Source organism: Danio rerio, chromosome 16 (assembly GCF_052040795.2).
Source record: "Danio rerio strain M-AB ecotype USA chromosome 16, GRCz13ab, whole genome shotgun sequence".
In the NCBI taxonomy this organism is placed as follows: domain Eukaryota; kingdom Metazoa; phylum Chordata; class Actinopteri; order Cypriniformes; family Danionidae; genus Danio; species Danio rerio.
In genome coordinates, this window is record NC_141036.1 from 22,384,142 (window position 1) to 22,404,493 (window position 20,352).

Below are 20,352 nucleotides of genomic sequence, written 5' to 3' on the forward strand. Positions count from 1 at the left end.
ATCTGCAAAGTGCTTTAAGGCCTTTTTTCTTTGTGAGCATTTTAAGAGAGTTTAAAGCATTTTAATAGTGCATAAAGAAGTTTAATAAAGATTATTTTATTGAATAATTTATATGATGAAGACTGAAAACTTTTCCCAGAGATGGGTTGCGGCTGGAAGGGCATCCGCTGTGTAAAAACGTGCTGGATGGTTGGCGGTTCATTCCGCTGTGGCGACCCCAGATTAATAAAGGGACTAAGCCGACAAGAAAATGAATAAATGAATGAAGACTGAAAACCATGAAGCACTGTTTATTTCATAATATTTGTGCCATTGTGTTTATTTATGACTAGTTTGTGTATGTATTTACTAACTTGTATAAAAATTGATTCATACTTCAGTCCTCTACAAAATCATTCAAATGTAATTGACTGACTTTCCAAATAGAGCTATTTAAATCATCTGGTGGTGGTGCAGTGGGTAGCCTCACAGCTAGAATGTCACTGGTTTGAGCCTCAGTTGGCATTTCTATGTGGAGTTTGCATGTTCTCCCTGTGTTCTTATGGGTTTTCCCAATGTGAAATCAAATTTGTGATAAATACTACTTATTTTGAAAATTATCTCAATTTTTTCTAAATTCATGAGAAATCAATGTAAATAAGGGGCTTTTGCGCATGGTCTAACAGGGTTGTGCTTTTTCTCTCAATGAGTTATGGGTGTGTTTTGAGCATAACATGCATTAAACCAATCAGAGTCTCATCTCACAACCCCTTTAAGAGTCAGTTATTTCAGGCCATAGCACATTTGTTATTTACAGTGGCGGACTTTGTAAGTGGAACAACTAAACGTGTCTCTAGCAAGACAACAGTTTACCAGTCTGCAGTGCGAGGATAAAGATCAAGCCTCCTCCATTCGGCCACTTTACTTTACTTTACTCTCTACTTTCATGGATAAAGAAACTGTGTTGTACACTCCACTGAAGACATTCATTAGCTTACATATTTAATTTTGTTTGTTAAGCACAAAGATTTGTTTCAAAACTATTTCTAAATTCAGTTCTACTTTCCAGCAGACTAATAAATGAACAATAAAAATGAAGTGTGCTCAAAAGATTCAGTTATATCCAAACACAAATCCTATTCTTATGCCAATATATGTAGAAGATTAGACATTTAGAAAATTTTATTCTTTTACTTTTTTATATGTAAAGATATTTGTGTATTAAATCGATTTGTAAGCGTTTGAACCCACATAGGCACATGGCTAACGGGCTCAGCTCTGGACTTTAGACCTGCTTTTAGATGGTCAACAGTATAGTATTTCAGTTCTTAAAGCTAGCAACACACCAACGATGTGCCTTAATGCTGCGTTCACACCAGATGTGAATGAAGCGTCAAAGGTGAATGATTTACATGTTAAGTCAATGCAAAGATGTGAATAGACATCCTGCGGCGTGATATGCGTGAATGAGGCAGCGCAATTGATGCAATTCACTTGAATGAAGCAGAGTGAGTTGAGTGTTTTGCATGAATCGCTCAAGTAGAAAAAATCTGCAGGCATTCGTGACTCTTTAACCAATCAGGAGCTTTCTTTTGCAGGGGCATGTGTATGAGATAGCGCCTGTTGTTGGTGTCCTGGGTGAAAATCTTCTTGCCGACACCGGACAGCAGTTTATCAAACTGGCCTCGGCTCAGTGAGAAGAACTGTTGAAAGCTTCCATCATTCAGGTATAGTTTCTGGAGGAGTTGATGAGTTCACAGAGATGGGTGCACCTCTGATTAGATCTGGTGGACTCTGCTCTAAAACGAATCAACGCTGTTTATTAGCATTCCTAAAGCACATAAACACAGTGTATGATAGGGTCCAAAGCTTTCACTGCTATTTTTGATTTAACATGATTTCCTAATTTTGCATTATTTTAACACAAAACAACAAGTCAGTTTTTATGACCCAGACCAGACTGTTTTCCTCTACTGATTTCTTCTACTGAGGACATAACAATAAATAGGCAAAACAAGTGCTCTCTGGGCACTTTTGATCTTCATGTCTAAAAATTGCACTTGTAACCTTGAATTTCCCAAAGCTCTCTCAGCAATAATAAGGCAGATCAATCTGCAGGCTCTTGCTAACAATGGACTCTTTCACAGCGCGAGCCTCCTGTGTCGCTAACCTTGCATGCGCGGCAGAATAATTGCACTTAAACGGATGGCCAGGTCATGGCTGCTGGTGCACAGAAACACAAATATTTCCACAGGGGAACAGAAGTATGTATTCTCTCCACTTTGGTGCCCATTTGAACTTGTCCCCATGCAATTTTGTGGTGTTAGCATGCAACTGATGCCTTAAGCTATGCTAATTCAAGTGCTGCTTTTAAACCCCATACAGGTTTTTCCCTCACATAATAGAGATGGCTTGTCCAACTTTAGTTCCCACGTGAATTGAATGGTATTTTTTTTTAAATTGTTTTACGATGACGTTACAATCATCAAGCTTCATCCTTATCTTCCTGTGAAAGTGTTACGGGTGTTTTAGTGCTGTTTTCTTCGAAGCAGAGACTTTTCTTTTAATGCCGTATTTTCTTCATGGTTCGGTTTGTTTTCACAAGGCAGCATTTCAAAGTTCAACAAAATGTATTTTTGCAGGTCACGTGGGAGGGAAGCTGCTCTAATTGGTCATAGGTTCTGTTTGGGTTCATTAATTCAGGCTTTATTTGTAGCTGGTAATACATGCACTTTCCTGAATTTTTTGTAAAAATATAAACATATTTTGACAAAACAAGCAATATAGGCTCATTGGAAATGAGAATATATTTTTGCATAACTGGAAAAACGTATTTAAGAATACCTTTGATAATGGTTTCTATGTCAAATGAATGCTAAGTGGCAGTATGACAGCAAGAACCTTTGTTCATTTTCACACTAATGATATTTACTGGGACACATTATCAATGAATAAATGATTATTTCCATGCAGTTCTTTGCACAACACCAAATAAATACCAAAAAATAACAACCAATATCTGCAATATCTTCTCTTACGTTTGCTTTTGATTGGGTTTAGGCAAAGCTTTAGGTCAATAGTTTGCTGGTCTAGGTGATCTATACAACAAGTCTTCTTCTTATGGACCTGTACAAGAAGGATGTGTACTTAAATGTCCAATAAAATGGATCCAAAGTGGATTTGTCGAACATGCTACCCATTGCGCCACCACATCGTCAAAAAAAAAAAAAAATCATTGTTTTATAAAAATATAAAGAGGCATCTATTTCCTATGAGCATTGGCTGAAAACAAGTATTAGTCTTGAATAACGAAACCTCCAGCTTGATGGCATTAGGTTTGGACTCCATCTCTGCTTTCATTGGCCAAAGTCCAAGCAAGAAGACATGTGATTCCCATGTAAAGTACACTTATTTTTACAATGGGTTTTCACTCACACTATTGTTTTCTTTGTGCCATCATTAGGGACCACTAAAGTGATGCCGCAGCCTATTGGCATATTAAATATAACATTAAACAAAATCAAAACCTGGATGATGCAGAGTGCTGTGATTTGACTTTGTTGTGTTATGTGTGTTCATGATAATTGGTATGTAGAATGTAGACATAAAATATATATTGAAAGAGCAATAAATTGTACTCAAAATAATACGTATCCCAATTGTAATACTAAAAAGTGAATGTCATTTGCAAAATATTAAATTGATCTTGATATTGAAAAGCTTTGTTTCCAGACAGAACATTAAAAAATCTGACATTGATGTCTTCAGAAAATCTTTTAGAATTAAATCGAAAGGCATCTTTGACATTTTTGAGGTTTTATTTAGTGAGCCTTTATGCATCCGAATGGGTGGTAAATATACTGCAGCACCCAAAGAATCAGACACTACTGCTTTTTACATAACACACTTCCCATTATAACTTTTGGTCGGCTAAATTGCTTTCTAACCACAACTGAACCACCACAGAGTTCTCAGTAGGGCTAAAACCACCTCAATTCGGTCTGGTAGGGATCCATTTGTAATTCCTGTGTTCATGTGCACAGAAATAAAGGTACAAAAGCTGTCAATAGGCACACATTTGCACTCTTTAGATACTAATATATTCTTTTAAAGTACCAAAATGGAGGGTTTTAGAAAAGGTCTTGCCTCAGTGACAATCGTCTCTTTAGAGTATATTTCAAAACATCCCAAACTAAAAGAAAAAGTATGCCAAGTTCTAAAAAAAAAGGTCATATGTCTAAACTATGTTCCTCCATGAACAGGTTTTGACACCCCCTGCCCCAGTACCATTGACAGTAGTTTAAATGGTTTTACCTTGTTGATGTGGACCTGTTGCTGGTACTGTTTCTGCTTCTCCAAGAAGTTCTGATGTTGCTGCTGAATCACAAGTTGAGCTAATGTGCTCTGGGGCAGCGGAGCCGACTGGGTGCGATTCAGGGGCCGGTGACGAGGCAGTTTGGGTCGGGTGCTGCTTGGAGAGTTTTCCATCATGGCCAGCGGAGAGGGTGGATGCACAGGACTTTGACCTATATAAAAACATATAGATCAGGTATAGATTAACACCCTGTGTGATGTCAAAAAGAAATGATTACACTAAATGAAGAAGTTGTTTGAATTGTCTTGTCCACTTTTGATGAGTTGTAGAAGTAGTTGAAAACTCATTCAAATGTAAATGGTTTGTGGTCAAATGCATCCAGACAGCCACAAAAGACCACCTACTCACTGAAAACATGTGTTAATCCACTTGGAAATAGGGCCCTAGAGGTGCGACTATGCTCAAGTTGTTAACAAATCATACTTTGAGTATGTTCTTTTCAAAGAATTGGTTAATCCAGTCTTACAATTATTTGAATCGTTTGTTTAAATATGTTACTGCAATAGATCACATTGGTCTACCATTTAATAGCAATGTAAGCTGGCTAGTTTTAAAAATTATTTCAAATTTGAAAATTCATGATGTGTATTCCAGCCTTCAGCCTTAAGAACTCATATCCCAAACTGCACAAGTCAAGACAAGTCAACTACTTATTTCTGTAATGGTTTATACAATGTTGATTGTGTCAAAGCGCAGCTTTCCATGAATGAACAGAACAAAAACCTAATAATAAACATAGTATGCTCATCATACAAAGCATATAAATTCAGAATACTTTTTTTAAGCTTAAGGCATATAGTTCCTATATATATATATATATATATATATATATATATATATATATATATATATATATATATATATATATATATATATATATATATTTTTTTTTTTTTTTTTTTTTTTTTTTTGAGAGTAAAGAAAGTAAATTGCCTGGAACAAGCAATGGCAGAATATCCTTTTTTTTTTTTTTTTTTTTTTGATATTGTGTCAATTGTGATTGGTCTACTGCTTACAGTGCATTTTGGAAACTATGGACATTACCATTTTCAACAGGATGCTTCTTTTTACACAGTAAGGAATATGTCCAAGACATTGTATTTCACTTGTATCTGTGATTATTTAATATACATTCTGCAATAATCTGTAGTTCACATTAATTTGTGTAAGCTTTTACTACAAATAAATGTGTTTGTTGGAAAACTCTGTATTAATTATAATTTGGCAGTTCAAAATGGCCAAACTTACACAGATATTCTTACAGATACAAGTCTCTGTGAAATCAAAATGTACAATATTTATGTTGTGTGTGCTTGTTTATGCTAAACAACGGTAAACAATTAATCCAAGCAAGTTAAAACACTGAAAAAAAAATGTGTTAATCTTCAACGAAAGTCTGAGCATTTGGTTTTGGTGTTTGGAGTGGTTGCTTATAATGTTGACATGAGTGTTATGGCTTCAGCCACTATATTCTTAACCATGTCTTCTTGATGTGCTTTATGTGAATGATGCACAAACAGAAAGCCCTTCACTCTACTCAATATTCCCTTTTAGTCTAAAGTGCATCAACATACTGAAATAAAAGTCTCAGAAACTTTGTGTAGACTTTAAAAACAGAGGTTCCAAAAAGAGGGTTTTTGCAGTGATACTGTAGAATAGTGGTCTCAAACTCAGTTCCTGGAGGGCCACATCTCTGCATAATTTAGCTTCAACCACCAATCCAGCTCACACCTGCTTAATAGTCTCTGGTAGTCTTAAACACCTTGATCAGTTGGATCAGCAGTTTGATTAGTGCTGCAGTTCTTACTCATTTTGCTTGCCTATAGGTTAAATTTTAGCACTCAAGTAACCAAAATGTAACAAGAGAATACGGTCATTTTTCAAAATAAAAGATTTTTTCAAAATAAATGATCGTTCGGGCTCAGATAATAACAACAGACACAAATAATGATTTTTTTTGTGCGGCCCAGTACCAATTGGTCTATAGTGGTCTGTTGCCCGAGGATTGGGGACCACTGCTCTAGCACGTATCACCACACACCTCTTTCTCTAGTTCTGCATCAATTGAATTGATTTTTATCTGCTGATGACGCGATGCACTAAAGTAAACATTCTATGCACAGTGATTTGATTGTAGGCTTTAGAGAACAGCCAATGCTGATCACAATGGTGTTATCGCGAGCATCAAATTATTAAAATTGTATACATTTTTTCTTTCATTACTCAGTGATTCCTCTGTGTACCAAGTAAGCTCGCGTACCACTAGCTGTAGACGTACCATAGTTTGAGAACCACTGCTATAGAAGAAGCATTCCTCAAAGAAACTTTCAGTAATTGCTTTTTAAAATATCATCTATTTCTAAGTCTTTAAGAAGTACTCTGGTTAGAATCCTAAATGTATTATAGGCTATGATGATCTCACCAGAAGAGAGGATCTTTTGGTGCCGGAGTTGCTCCTTCTGGAGGAGGTGCTGCAGGAGAGCTTGGTGGCTGCTGCTCACTTTGGTCTCCATAACAGACAATGGAACTGGACCCAGAAGTTGGGTTGGCAATCCTTGAATGACCGCTGATACGGCACCATTATCAACATGCTTCTCCTGAAGACCTAAAGCAGCCTGACAGAAGACAGAGAGAACATTGACTACCTGCAAAACTGCTTAATATACTAACTCAACCAACACAATCTCACTGCAATTCATAACTTTTTGATTTAATGGCTCATTCACTGTAAAACCCAATAAGTTAAGGCAACTCAAACCATTTGAGGAAACCGATTACAACAAATTAGTTAAGTTCAAAAACTAATCCTATATCAGTACTGTGAACTTAATCTATTTGAGTAAAGGAAGCAATCTGAGCACAGTTAAACCCCATAAATGAAGAGAACTCAAACCAACTGAGTACTGTTAAACCCAATAAGTTAAGGCAACTCATACCAATTAAGGAAATTGATTGCTGCAAACTACTTGAGTTAAAAAAAAATCTATATGAGTACTGTGAACTTTATTTAAGTTGAAGTATTGAGGTATTTAATTAACTCATTACCTTCAAGAGTAGAATTAACTTTCAGTAGATTTTGAGTTACCTACACCCATTTCAGTTGATAAAGTTGACTGTTGGGTTTTACAGTGTATGAATAAATATTAAGATTAAACATTATTTGGAGTTCTGCTTGATTGTTCTAGTTTGGCTGGTCTTTAAACAGCGGTAATGGATGAGGTGACTGGGGAGGACTGGAGTGCAACCGACACCAGACACTTAAGCACAATATTTATCTAAGGCCTATAAAATCCCCCAAAGTCAAAGGCCAGAACCCTGAGGCTACACATATCATCCAGTCAGCCAGTGATGGCTAGTCTTTCAACAGTCAAAGCAATATACAGCTGAGCCAAGGCCATAAACTACATTTCCCCTCATTTATCAGAGTAAACATCCACATTAAGGTCATTACAATTAAAGCAGTATTGGTGAGTCTATATTTGGGAGTTTAAAAGATAAATAAATTGGAGGAAAAAATTAAGTTGTGTTTACACTAAACACGACACAAGTAAATCATATGAAAAGTATTACATGTTTAAAAAGTATTATTATACAACACTAACAAATGATAATAGTAAAACATTTTTGTGCTACTCTCTTTAAAATATAAAAAATAAAGTGCAGTAACACTAGAATATTCTATAATAAAAATTATAGCTATTTCATAGTATACTTGAAAATACAAAACAAATATTTTAACTATTTATTAATGATTTTTTTACAACATTAAAACTTTCATCATTTCTAAACCTAAAAATCTTTTTTTTTCTTTTTTGGCAATCGCTGGTAACTAAATAGTGTGTGCATTGCCATTTAAAGTGAACTATCACAGTTTCATATTTAGCTGTGAAACTGCCAGCGCATAACAATAACATCTTTGCATATCTATCATGCATAATCGCAGTTGGTTGACCTAAAATAGAAACATGACTGTCAACTCTGTCGTTATGCAAATGCAAAGTCTAAATTTATTTTCTAAGCCTATACTTATTTCAGTCTAGTATGCGCATCTGCGTTCTATTTGTGTGCATCCCTATATGTATATCTATATATGAAGTTCTATGAAAGAAGATTCATGTCGTTTCTTGACTTACGCTGATGGGAGAAGAGGCAGCCGAGAAACCGAGAGAGATATTGGGCAGCGATGGAGACGTATAGAGATTTAACATAGACACTGAGCTTTCAGGCCCTAATAACCTCGACTGTGACGGCCACCGCTGTGATGGAAAAAGAGAGAGAGAGAAAGAGAGAAAGAAAGGGAGGAAGGGCAGAGAAAAAGAGAGATATTTTGAAATCCCACTACGGACCATTGGAAAGAGCAACAGCACCAGAACAATAAACTTTAATGTACTAAAACGAATGACGGTTTTGTTCCTGCCACAGCGGAGCAGTATGAGCTCAACTGGAGGACACCAAGCCAAGGCCACAGAAATGGAAAAAAAGCCCACAAATCCAGACCTGTTTCCCAGTTGATATCAAAATGAGGAGTTTTTTTTATCAGTAGGAGCAATTTATTAATCCTTCAAGTTGAACACAAATTAATTGTGAATTAAAAAAGAGGGTAACACTTTACAATAAGGGTGCATTAGTTAACATTAGTTAATGCATTAGTTAACATGAACTAACAATGAATAACGCATTTATTAAGCATTACCTAACCTTTGTTAATGTTAACTAAACATTTATTCATGTGTTAGCTAATGCATTAGTAAACATGATCTAACAGTAATTAAGGACTTTGTTCAGCATTACTTAATCTTTGTTAATGTTTATTTACACATTATCTAATGCATCTCTTTACATGAACAGCTTAATTAGTTCATGTTTACTCACTCATACACTAACACATTTGTTAATGTATTAGATCACTTGATCTTATAATGAACAACACATTTATAAAGCAATACTGAATCCTTGTTCATGAAAACTTCCAATGTTAGTTAACGCGTTAGTTAACATGAACAACATGTTAGCATAATTGGTAAAGCTTTTAATAAGTGCATAGTTCCTGATCAATGTCAGGGACAAAGGAGGACTCTTTTGGAGTGTATTACATCAGCACCGCAGCTTTAACTGTTATTCATGTTTGCTAACACTTTACTAACATGATTTATCATTAACAAAACATTTATTCATAGAATTATGATCCTTATTTTAAAGTGTACAGTATTTCAACATTACCTAATGCTTAAGTAACGTTAATTAACACTTTACTAACATGACTTATCATTAACAAAGCATTTTTTAATAGAATTATGATCCTTATTGTAAAGTGTACACTATTTCAACATTACCTAATGCTTAAGTAACGTTAATTAACACTTTACTAACATGACTTATCATTAACAAAGCATTTATTAATAGAATTATGATCCTTATTGTAAAGTGTACACTATTTCAACATTACCTAATGCTTAAGTAACGTTAATTAACACTTTACTAACATGATTTATCATTAACAAAGCATTTATTAATAGAATTATGATCCTTATTGTAGTGTACACTATTTCAACATTACCTAATGCTTAAGTAATGTTAATTAACACTTTACTAACATGACTTATCATTAACAAAGCATTTATTAATAGAATTATGATCCTTATTGTAAAGTGTACACTATTTCAACATTACCTAATGCACCCTTATTGTAAAGTGTTACCAAAAAGAGTTTACATAAGGTGGTTTTTCAGACAATTTAAAAAGGGATTTTTTTCCACAAAACCTCAACTGAAATTAACCTTTCTTGACACATTTTACAGGTCATGTGGTTTATGTACAGTAAAAAATACATAATCATCATTTAGATGGTTAGATATTTTTCCTGATAGATATTCAGCCATATAAATACAGAGAAAAAAATCACAAATATACACTCTAAATACTCTACAGAAGGAATGAGGAGAAAAGCCTGATTAATAAAATGGTTACTGTATAACAATGCCATATAAGTAGGCCCACACGGAATCTGCGCGTGCAGATTTCCGCAGATTTTTAGCCGATCATTGAATCTGTTTATTTACTTGTGAAAATGTGTGTAAATTTATATTTATTCGGTTTTTAAATTATTTTAGTAATATTATTGACTCATATGAAAATGTTAATATAATTTATTTAAGTCATATTTTCTCTCTTTTAGTAGAAATATTTTGTAGAAGACTTGCTTTGCTTACCAAATAAAGTGGATCTAATTGGATTTGCATTGTAAAGAGTACACTGTAAAAAATTACTCAAGGGGGTGTTAAATACCACCCAAGAAAATCAGTTAAAGTTTAATTAAGTTTATGAGTTAGCATCTAAAATGCAACATAATGGGTACATTTTACCTACACTATCTATTTTTTAACAGTAAAAAAATGCAACACTTAAAAAATGAGTAAAGTATACTCTTAAATATTTGCTTTGGTAAATTGCGCATGCGTCAACATCCAGGAGGGAATCGCGGGGTCGCCATTTTCCATGTCATTGCCAACGTGGTGGGACGGCAGTTGAATTACAGGTAAGTTTTATTTGACTTGTTGATATATTGAATGCAAATGTTAAGTTGTGCAACGTTAAAATCAACCAGAAGATTATAATTTGCGCGCTTCTCTTTGTTGTCGACACCACAGTGACAGATTCACATTTTAGAATTTGTGGTCAGTCAAATTAGCATTTAAATTTTAATTGCCCAGTACTTGCACCTGCTAATGTGAATATACATCTATATCACTTAATTATAGTAGTTTTCATCATTGTCAATGTCTGAAATTTATAAACAGCGAAGCTACTCCACTCCAGTGTTTGAACTTGAGGTAATGGTCGTTCTCAAATGATTCATTCATGTTGAATGAATCTTTAATGGCACTCGAGAACAACATGATATACGCTTCACTTGTGTGAATTCTTCAGCTGTTTGAACTTATTTTGGATTCGCGAAGAACGACGTGAAGCAAAAGTGTACTAAATGTAAAATCGACATCCCGTGGCCAGATCCAGAGGAAACACTACCAATCTATACCAGCATCTTCAAAATCGAAAATTGCATTGCAATCACAATATTTATCAGAAAAACCGCAATTAGGTTTTTTTTCTCAAAATCGTGTAGCCCTAGTTTCAAGGTATTCAAATGATTACACATAGTTTAATTTTCCTTATTGAACATTGTGCTTAAAGAATTACTCCACATTCATAAAAAAGGTCACGATAATTTACTCACTCCCATGTAATGTGGGAATCTGCAAACACATCTGTGCTAAGGCAATGGCTAACAGAAAGTGCTCTAATGTATGGGTTACATTTCACAAAGGTTCATGCGGACGGATATGGAGGACCAGAAATTACCTAAGTATAAATAAATAAATGAATAAGTGCAGAAATAAATAAATGTAAAAATACATAAATTAATAAATAAATGCATGTAGAAATACATAAATAAATAAATGTATAAATAGATAAATGTATATATAAATAAATTAATTCAATGATGAAATAAATAAACGTAGAAACACATAAATTAATAATATTGTGTTAAAGTGTCATTTTTAATTTAGCTATTTTGGTACCATTTGTGTTATGCTACGTTTATTTCTACATTTATTTGTATTTCTATATTTATTTATTTTTACATTTATTTCTGCATTTCTACATTTATTTATTTCTGTGTCCATATGTTAATGAGGTAGGCGGTCCTAACCTCTCTCAACGCAGGATTAGTTAAACGTGATCACTATTTTTACGGCTGTAGTACTGTGGATAATACAATCATTGCTAATGATTTAACAGCGAATGCACCAAGCGACGGCCTTTTGCTTCGTTTAAAACATGCTCTCAATGATTTAGTTCAGTTCAGTGCTGAAAAATGCTTTTTTTTTTCTTTTTAACAGGAGAATGAACTTGAAGGCCACACAAATCACATAATAAAATTGGTAGTGATTAAAAACCCCACAGCTGAGGTGGACCCAGTGGATGTGTGTGTAGTCATAGAGGGCAGCAGAGTGCTGAACGGTTGTGGGAACATAACCACAGCATGCACATTATTGATGGGACTTATCTATGCACTCAACCTTCAATATGCCAAAAACCTCAAGTACACTTTTGAAGTGTTCCAGAAACTGTTTTTGGAACTTGATGGAATGAAGCTGCTAAAAAAGATCCAAAGCCTCAGGTGTAAGCTACTGGAAAGAGCTGGCTTCATCCAGTAAAGACGCTGTTCTATATGTAAATAGTATTGTGTTCCAATTACAATTTTGTAAAATGTTTTATGACGTTGTGTTGGGGGAAATTTAATGCACTTGTACCTAATTAGTGTTTTTTCAAATGTTTTTCAAAATGTTTAAGAAGTTGCATGCAATGCAAGTTATATGAAGTTGTATTTTCCTAAAAATTGAATCTAAGAGCATTTTTTTGTTTTGGTTTAAAATAAAAGTTGGTGAAATGTTGGCATGGCATTCTGTTGAGGTAAAGGAGATTTTTTTCATTTAGTTTTTTTGTATTTTTTTTATTCTCATTTCAGTGACTCCTTTCATTTGTGTTGCAAGTGTTGCACACGTATCTAAACACTGAAGTTTTAATTTTGGAATGTGTTCAGATGGGTGGAAAACATAATATGGAATGTTTAATGCTTTATGTAATGTATTTCTTTTGAAATTTATGCTAAGGTATTTTGTACGTACTTTTTGGTAAAAACGTACCTTTTTTGTACTTGCATTTTTTTTGTACTTTCATTTTTTTATTACATTTTTAAAATGTTTTTTAAAAATGTTTTGTCAATAAAAAAGTAATTGATGCTATCTCCTGCTTCTGACAATTTTTAAGTAAATTCAACCTTTAATGAAAAAATTATTTTTGATTATTCTTATTGGGTAATAATTAATAATAGTAAATTAGTAGATGGACTGTTGCTTACTAACATAGAGTTCATGTTACTCAATTATTATAAGTAATAATTTATGTAATCTAATGTAAAATATTAGGTAGACCGTACCTAATTTTTTGCAGTTTGTCAGAGCTGTTAAATTGAGGTATTCTTTATATAAATATATAGTTTATAATCTACCCAAACAAAGTAAGTGCAAATTCTTACCTCAGTTTTATTGAGTAGATTCTATAGGTTGTTTTTTACAGTGTAAATACAAGTAAAAGGGTATTTCATTTTATTTCATATATTATGGTTTTAGTTATGATACTCCCAAAATAGTTCTGTATAAATCAGATGTATAAAGATTTTTAACAAAATTCTATGCAGAAATAGCAAAACATTTCAGCAGATTCCATCTGGCCCTACATAAGTACATCTTTGCCTAAGCTAAATTATCCAAAAAATATGTAAGTAAATAAGTTTCACAATTCAACCAATAATTTAAAGTTTTCAACACTATTGAAGGTAAAATAATACAAATATAAATAAAAAAATCTATCAAAATAAATGAAGATCAACGGAAAGCCCTGGTGCCAACATAGTATAAAATTGGGCCAGATACAGTACAGTATATTAAAAGATATGACTATGGCTCTACTGGACTGTATAACAGGGTTTGTCTTGGCATTAAAGGGACAGTTTGCCCAAAAATTTTAATTTTGTCATCATTTACTCAACGTAAAAAAACGGACATTGACTTCCATAGTATTTTTGTTCCAACTGTGAATGCCAGTGGCGGCTTTTTTCCAATATTTTTTGGATCTTGTTTTGTGTTCAACTGAAGGAAGAAATCCATAAAATTTACATGAAAACATGAAAAAATATCGAAATAGATTTATACAAACATGTAAATGAATGAATACCCTGTACTATTGAATCCTTCCATTCTATTAATGAGCAATGATTAAATGTTGAACCTTACCAAGCTACAAAAAGCTGTTTGGGTGATTGGTTTACTTCTACAAAACAAATTACTAGCCCAACATTGGCTGCTTCCAGATAAGTTGGACACGTACAAGTGGTTGGTACAACTTCAGGACATAAGTTTTAATTATCCACAGCTCAAGTGAACTTGGTACAAATAAGTTAAATAAGGATCTGGAATTCAGATGCTGACAAAATCTTATTGCACAAAACAATGATCAGGATCCAGAATGATTGCCTTATTTTGTATGAATGATACATGATACTGTACTTTGTTTTTTCTGTTAACTTCTATTCATTGGATACCCCAGTTTAAAGAGAATGGAGGGGAGGGAGGTGGGAGTAGTTGTATTATTATATTTTATTATTATTTAATATTATTAGTTTTTTTTTTAGCCTGTATGTTTTGTTAACAATAATAAAAATAAAACAAATTTGTAATTGAAACACGCCATTGGTGTAAAGTAAAAAAATACAAATACTCAAATTACAGTAATTGAGTACATTTATCAGGAATGGTAATTTACTAAATAGTTTGATAAATGTGTACATTTACTTCCCTTGAGTACATTTTTTGTGATGTATCGGTACTTTTACTCCACTATTATCCTTCTACCTGCAGTCACTACTTTATTTTTTGTCTCTGTGGATTGGCTAAAGTAGATTAATCAGTCCTGTGATTCTTGTTCAATCAAATCACACATAGAATGTAAACTGCATCATGTTGAACAACTGCAAGACATTGCCGCTTCATAAACGCAACAAACCATTAGGAAGCATGTGCAAGAACGTATCTAAAATGTTTACGTGCAATGATCGAAAGACTTTATAGACTGCATGTCATTGATGAGAAGATGGATGTTTATTGTGTGAGGACTGAAACCACCAAATGCCCTTAATCAATTACTAATGCACAACAAAATGTTACGTTTACACATCTGTGTACAAATTGCATGCAAAAGCATGAGCCATTCACATCTTAATACTCACTACTCTTGAGTACTTTAAAAAGGGCTACTTTTACTCCTGCTTTGAGTAATACTTACAACAGTAATATTTACTCTACTTGCATTACATTTTTGGGAAAGTAATGGTACTTTTACTTGAGTATGATTTTTCAGTACTCTTACCATCACTGAAACACACCTATTATCTTAGAAAGCAAACTGATCAGTTGTGAACTGTACTTCCTTCTCTGGGTGGTGCGGCTCATCAGCATGTGGCAGAGAGACGGTACGGTTTTACTGTTTACCCTCCAATCCCTCCTGCCTGTTCACTGACCTAATGTGGAAATCCGGCCTTATTTGACCCAGGGGACCAGTTGCCTCTGAAAGAAGATACCTAATGTAACGGATTACAAACACGTCTCGCTTTCGAAACTGGCGCGGAGTGTCTGTCTACCCTGTCCCAGAGACCTCAAGCTTATGTCAATACAATAGCGATCGCCCGTATTTGTGTTGTTAGCATGTCTTTGGCTACCAGCGGCTGGTGGATCAATTAAGCTCCGCCACCCACTACCTCGACCCTGGATCGCAGTGCAATAAGCATTCCTTGTCGGCTATTGCAAAGGAGGTTCATGGGAGTGTAAACAGTGGTGTTGAAGAATAACACAGCTGCTGAGCTGAGGCTTCACAGAGACATGTCACATTTGCCCAGAATACACCTCTTTGTGCGCAAAGTCTATGGGGACCTGGGAGAACTGAGCCATGAAGCTACCAGGAAGTGAGTCAGAGGGAGCTAATGAACATCGGAGGAAAGGGAAAAGCCCTATACATGTTCCTAAAGGAATATTATGGCTTCAGTACAAGTTACATTTATTTGACAATAGGGCTGCATAATTTGTGGATGGGGGAACAAAAATGGCTTTTTTAAACTTTTTTATTTTTGTCATTTTAATTGCAATTTAAAAAGTGAGAGTACACTGAAAAAAACGGAAAATAACAGCCATTAAATTACAGAAATTCACTGTAAAATAACAGAAGTTGAATTACAGAAATTTACCAGAAAATTAAAATGAAGGACATTTCTGTAATTTAATATTCGTTATTTTATGGTTTATTTTTGTAATTTAATGGCCGTTATTTAACTTTTCTTTTTCTGCACCCCAGCTGCCAAAATTAACTGTAAAATTGCAGATTTTTTTCCAGTGTATTCTCACTTTTTGAAGACTTTTTATATGACGTTTCATAGGCTTTATGTTCTGTAGACACAGTATATTTTGTACTCTTCCTCCCTAAACCCAGCCCTCATAGAAAATATTTTAATTTTAATTTTAAAACTACATATTTGGTGTCATTTTTGAGCCGATTTCCTAACAGGGACCACAATTTCCCCAAAAGGTCAACATTTACTTGTATTCTTGTGGTGACATTTGGTACAAATAAGATGACGGTTTGGCTTTGGTACCTAAAAAGGAAGTGAATGGGATAAATGTTTTGACAATTTTAAATAAATGTGTTACTTCTCAGAAACATTTCCGATGTTCTTTTAAATTATGTGTACGATACAGAAAATATTGTTTACTTTACTATTAGCAAAATTTCCCATCATAAATCACTCATATTTGTAAAAGGGTATATTTTTATAATTAGTTATGTTTATATTCATTTTGTGATGATGCCACAGGGGCTGCTGATTGAGCTGAAAGTGCACCTCTTTTACCGTTTCCACATGCCTGTCAGAGTGTGCCTCAATCTCAGAATCGGTTGCATCAGATAAACAGTGACAGACATGAAGGAAGCAGATTTTACGTAACATTTGTGAGAAACACTACAGTAAGAACATTCCCAGTGAGTATTTGATGTGTTTGTTGTGGAGTTAATTCAAAGTCTTTTGATGAGTCTGACACAATGTATTTACAAAGTTCACGCGCACACAGAGCACACACACAAAGTATGCACGTTTAACTTTGCACTTTTTTTGCACTTTGAAAGGATATAGATTTAAATCCACCACTGTATGGATATTCGTTATGTTAATGTACAAAATAAACCTGATTTAACGTCCACAAACCGGGATCGAAGCATCTTTTATAATTGTACTGACATGCGGCTGTGGTGATTAAAACAATAAAATAGCTGTAATTCATTACAAACATGCACGGTTTAAATAAAGTTTTAAACTTGTAAAACTTTTGATCACCTTTGCTGATGATTGATGATCACAGAGAGCTGAACAGATCTTTTAATCCCAGTTGTTTTGCGCACGTTTTGTCTTGTTGATATGATTATACGCGTTACTACAGAGACATGTTAATACGTGGCTGTAAATCAATTTAGTGGATGGGAAACCGCACTCCTATGTCATGTTGCAGTGGGCCACAAAATATGAGAGATTTGGATTCTATTTTAACGCCAGGAACTTTAAAAAAGAGACTTATTGTATTTCTATCACTCCAATATGACTGTGGACATATTATACCTGCACACAGCTTACAAAAGTTGACTTTCATCATAGGTGCCCTTTAAAGGGATAGTTTCCCCTAAATTAAAAATTACTGACAAATTTCTCTTGCTCCTAAAGTGGTTGAAAACCTGCTTATTTTATTTATTTTTACACAAATAAGATATTTTGACTAATTTGGACTGGTAGTCACTGACTTCCATACTATGACAAAATAGTTTTTTTCTATTTTTTTTTCTTCAGAAAAAAGAAACTCACCTAAGTTTGTAACCAATGGACGCTGAGTTAATAATAGCTGAAAATCTCTTTAACTTGCACTGAATTTACAATATTCCTTTGATATGCATTCTATATTAAACGTTGAGCCCTAAAGTAACATTGTCTAAAGCAGCATCTGATCTTTACTTTCTCACTGTGAGCTTTACGAGAGCTGCCGGGACAAAAAACCACAAAGCTCCGCTAGTAAAGGTTAGCGGTAAGGAGCAGTGGTTTGTGGGAGGAAGTGAACTGACTCTTTATTGTCCGTTCCGGGAGTCGTTTTCATTGGACTGGGACAGACATGCAGGTCACAGGCTGCAGAGACAGAGCAGTGTTTTCATAGCTGCACGAGGACAGACTGGGCTTGTGTCGAGGAAATTTATGGTGCGGCCTGGTGACCATCAACCTTTCTTCTAGTCCTACAGGTTCTGATGTTTTAGAAAGCTTTGAAGAGGCAGAGAACACCAAACTGTTCATAGACTACTGGTGTGTGCGATAAAGCATGTTTAAGATAAGTACCTCAGTCCGTGTGGTGACTGGTAGTGAAGAGGGTCCGTTTTCAGCCCCCAAGGCACTGCAGGCCCCGTTGGGAGAACTGGGCCCTGATCCTGGAGCGCTGCTGCTGGCGGTGGATTCTGGAGAACATTCAATAAAACACACGTATAGTCATATATATATATATATATATATATATATATATATATATATATATATTTTTATATTTCCCAAATGATGTTATTGAAACTATTATGTTTAGAAATGTGTTGAAAAAAATTTCTCCATTAAACAGAAATTGGAGATAAAATAATAAACAGGGCGGATAATAATTCTTCAACTATATGTATATATATATATATATATATATATATATATTGTATATATATATATATATATATATATATATATATATATATATATATATCAGACTTTAATTCAGATAATTTAATTAGGAAAAAAGTGAAAAATTAATGACAATAAATGGTATGTATGAAATAGGGTGGCATTTTTTGATTGATATAATGTTTGACTTTGCCAATTTTATTTATTTATTTTTTTTTTTTTAAAGCTAAAAGGCCCGGTTACTCTCACTGAAGCCAAGCACGGCTGAGCCTGGTCAGTATCTGGATGTGAGACCACTTGAGAGGGGTCTGGATGCAGACCTGGTGCGTTGCAATCTGAGATGTATCCAGTGCTTTTTAATGGGCTCACCTAATCGAACCCCTAACCCTACCCATCACAGTGACGTCACTAGCTCCATTTGAATGGATTTTGTCTGACATTGCATTGCTGAGTGATGCAATCTCAGCTTGCATCATAAAGGCTGCATCTAGATACTGTTGGACCACTTGGGAAAACTAGGTTGCTGTCAAGTAACTGATACACACAAACAAGTTATGCACAATTAATTCATAAGTTCATAACTGACTGTTTAAATGAACAAAATTCAAAAAATATGATGACAGAATATCCAAAATATGCATATTGCAATCATTCATTGTATTTTTTTTTCAATTTATCTATCTATTTATTTATTTATTTTATTTTTTATTGTTATTTATTAAGTAATGAATGAATAAACTAAGGAATAAATTAATGAAGGAATGACACTTTAAAATATTTTAAAAGTTATTAGCACTTCAGATACATCTTAAAAGATATTGACTGATATCTGGCAATCAGCAAAAGGATGTTGTCTTCTTTGGCATATTTACAGATCTACCAGATGACAATCTTGCCTTCGTGTTTCCAAAACCAACCACCATCTGCAGCCACTTGCTCCATTACAAAAGTACATAAGCAACCAAAATACCATGGAAAAATCATTCAACCGACCAAGGCTGAAAACCACACTAGATGACACCTGCCAGAGCCGCTGTTACATAACAACATGAACAAAATGAAACAGAATACAGCCAACCAGTCAACGCACAAACAGCAGGACATCACATGTACTGCATCCTCATTCGTAAAATAGAATTAAAAAAACTACTTGTTTACTTAAATTGAAGTGTCTCATTGAGTATTGCAAAATTACCCCAGGAGTCTAACGTTTCCAATAAAAATTGGAACTGCAGATCTGTACACACTAATGTCAAAAGCCGCCCACATCTCATTTTGTATTGTAACCAAATTTGATTAGATCTACAAACATAATTAGAAGTGTAAACAAACTACAAACATGGCAGATCTACAAGACTGATGGTTAGGGCCAGACAGAATCTGCAGACAGTTTTTGCAATTTATGCGCAAAATTTTGTAAAAAAAAAAAAAAAAAAAAAAAAAAAAAACTTAGCTTTTATGCAGAATGATTTTGGGAGTATTGTAACTAAAAACCCTATTTTATAAAAAAATAAAAAAAAAAAATAAATAAAATATATAATTTCTGTAATTTAATTTAATTTAATGTTTACAATGCAAATCCAATTAGATCCACTTATTTGGTAAACAAAGCAAGTCTCTCATATGATATTTCTACTAA

General features: G+C 34.1%; 1 protein-coding gene across 24 annotated transcripts in view; it reads right to left on the minus strand.

Moving 5' to 3' along the window:
* hdac9b (histone deacetylase 9b) overlaps positions 1–20,352 on the minus strand; it is a 180,104-nt gene that overhangs the window by 6,064 nt on the left and 153,688 nt on the right. For 16 of the 24 annotated variants that reach the window (XM_087285426.1, XM_087285420.1, XM_087285419.1 and 13 more), the window contains 4 exon segments: positions 18,393–18,508; positions 8,488–8,610; positions 6,777–6,969; positions 4,294–4,505 (listed from right to left, as the gene is read on the minus strand). In XM_087285426.1, the coding sequence (XP_087141552.1) occupies positions 4,294–4,505; positions 6,777–6,969; positions 8,488–8,610; positions 18,393–18,508 (644 nt within the window). 24 annotated transcript variants of the gene reach the window in all.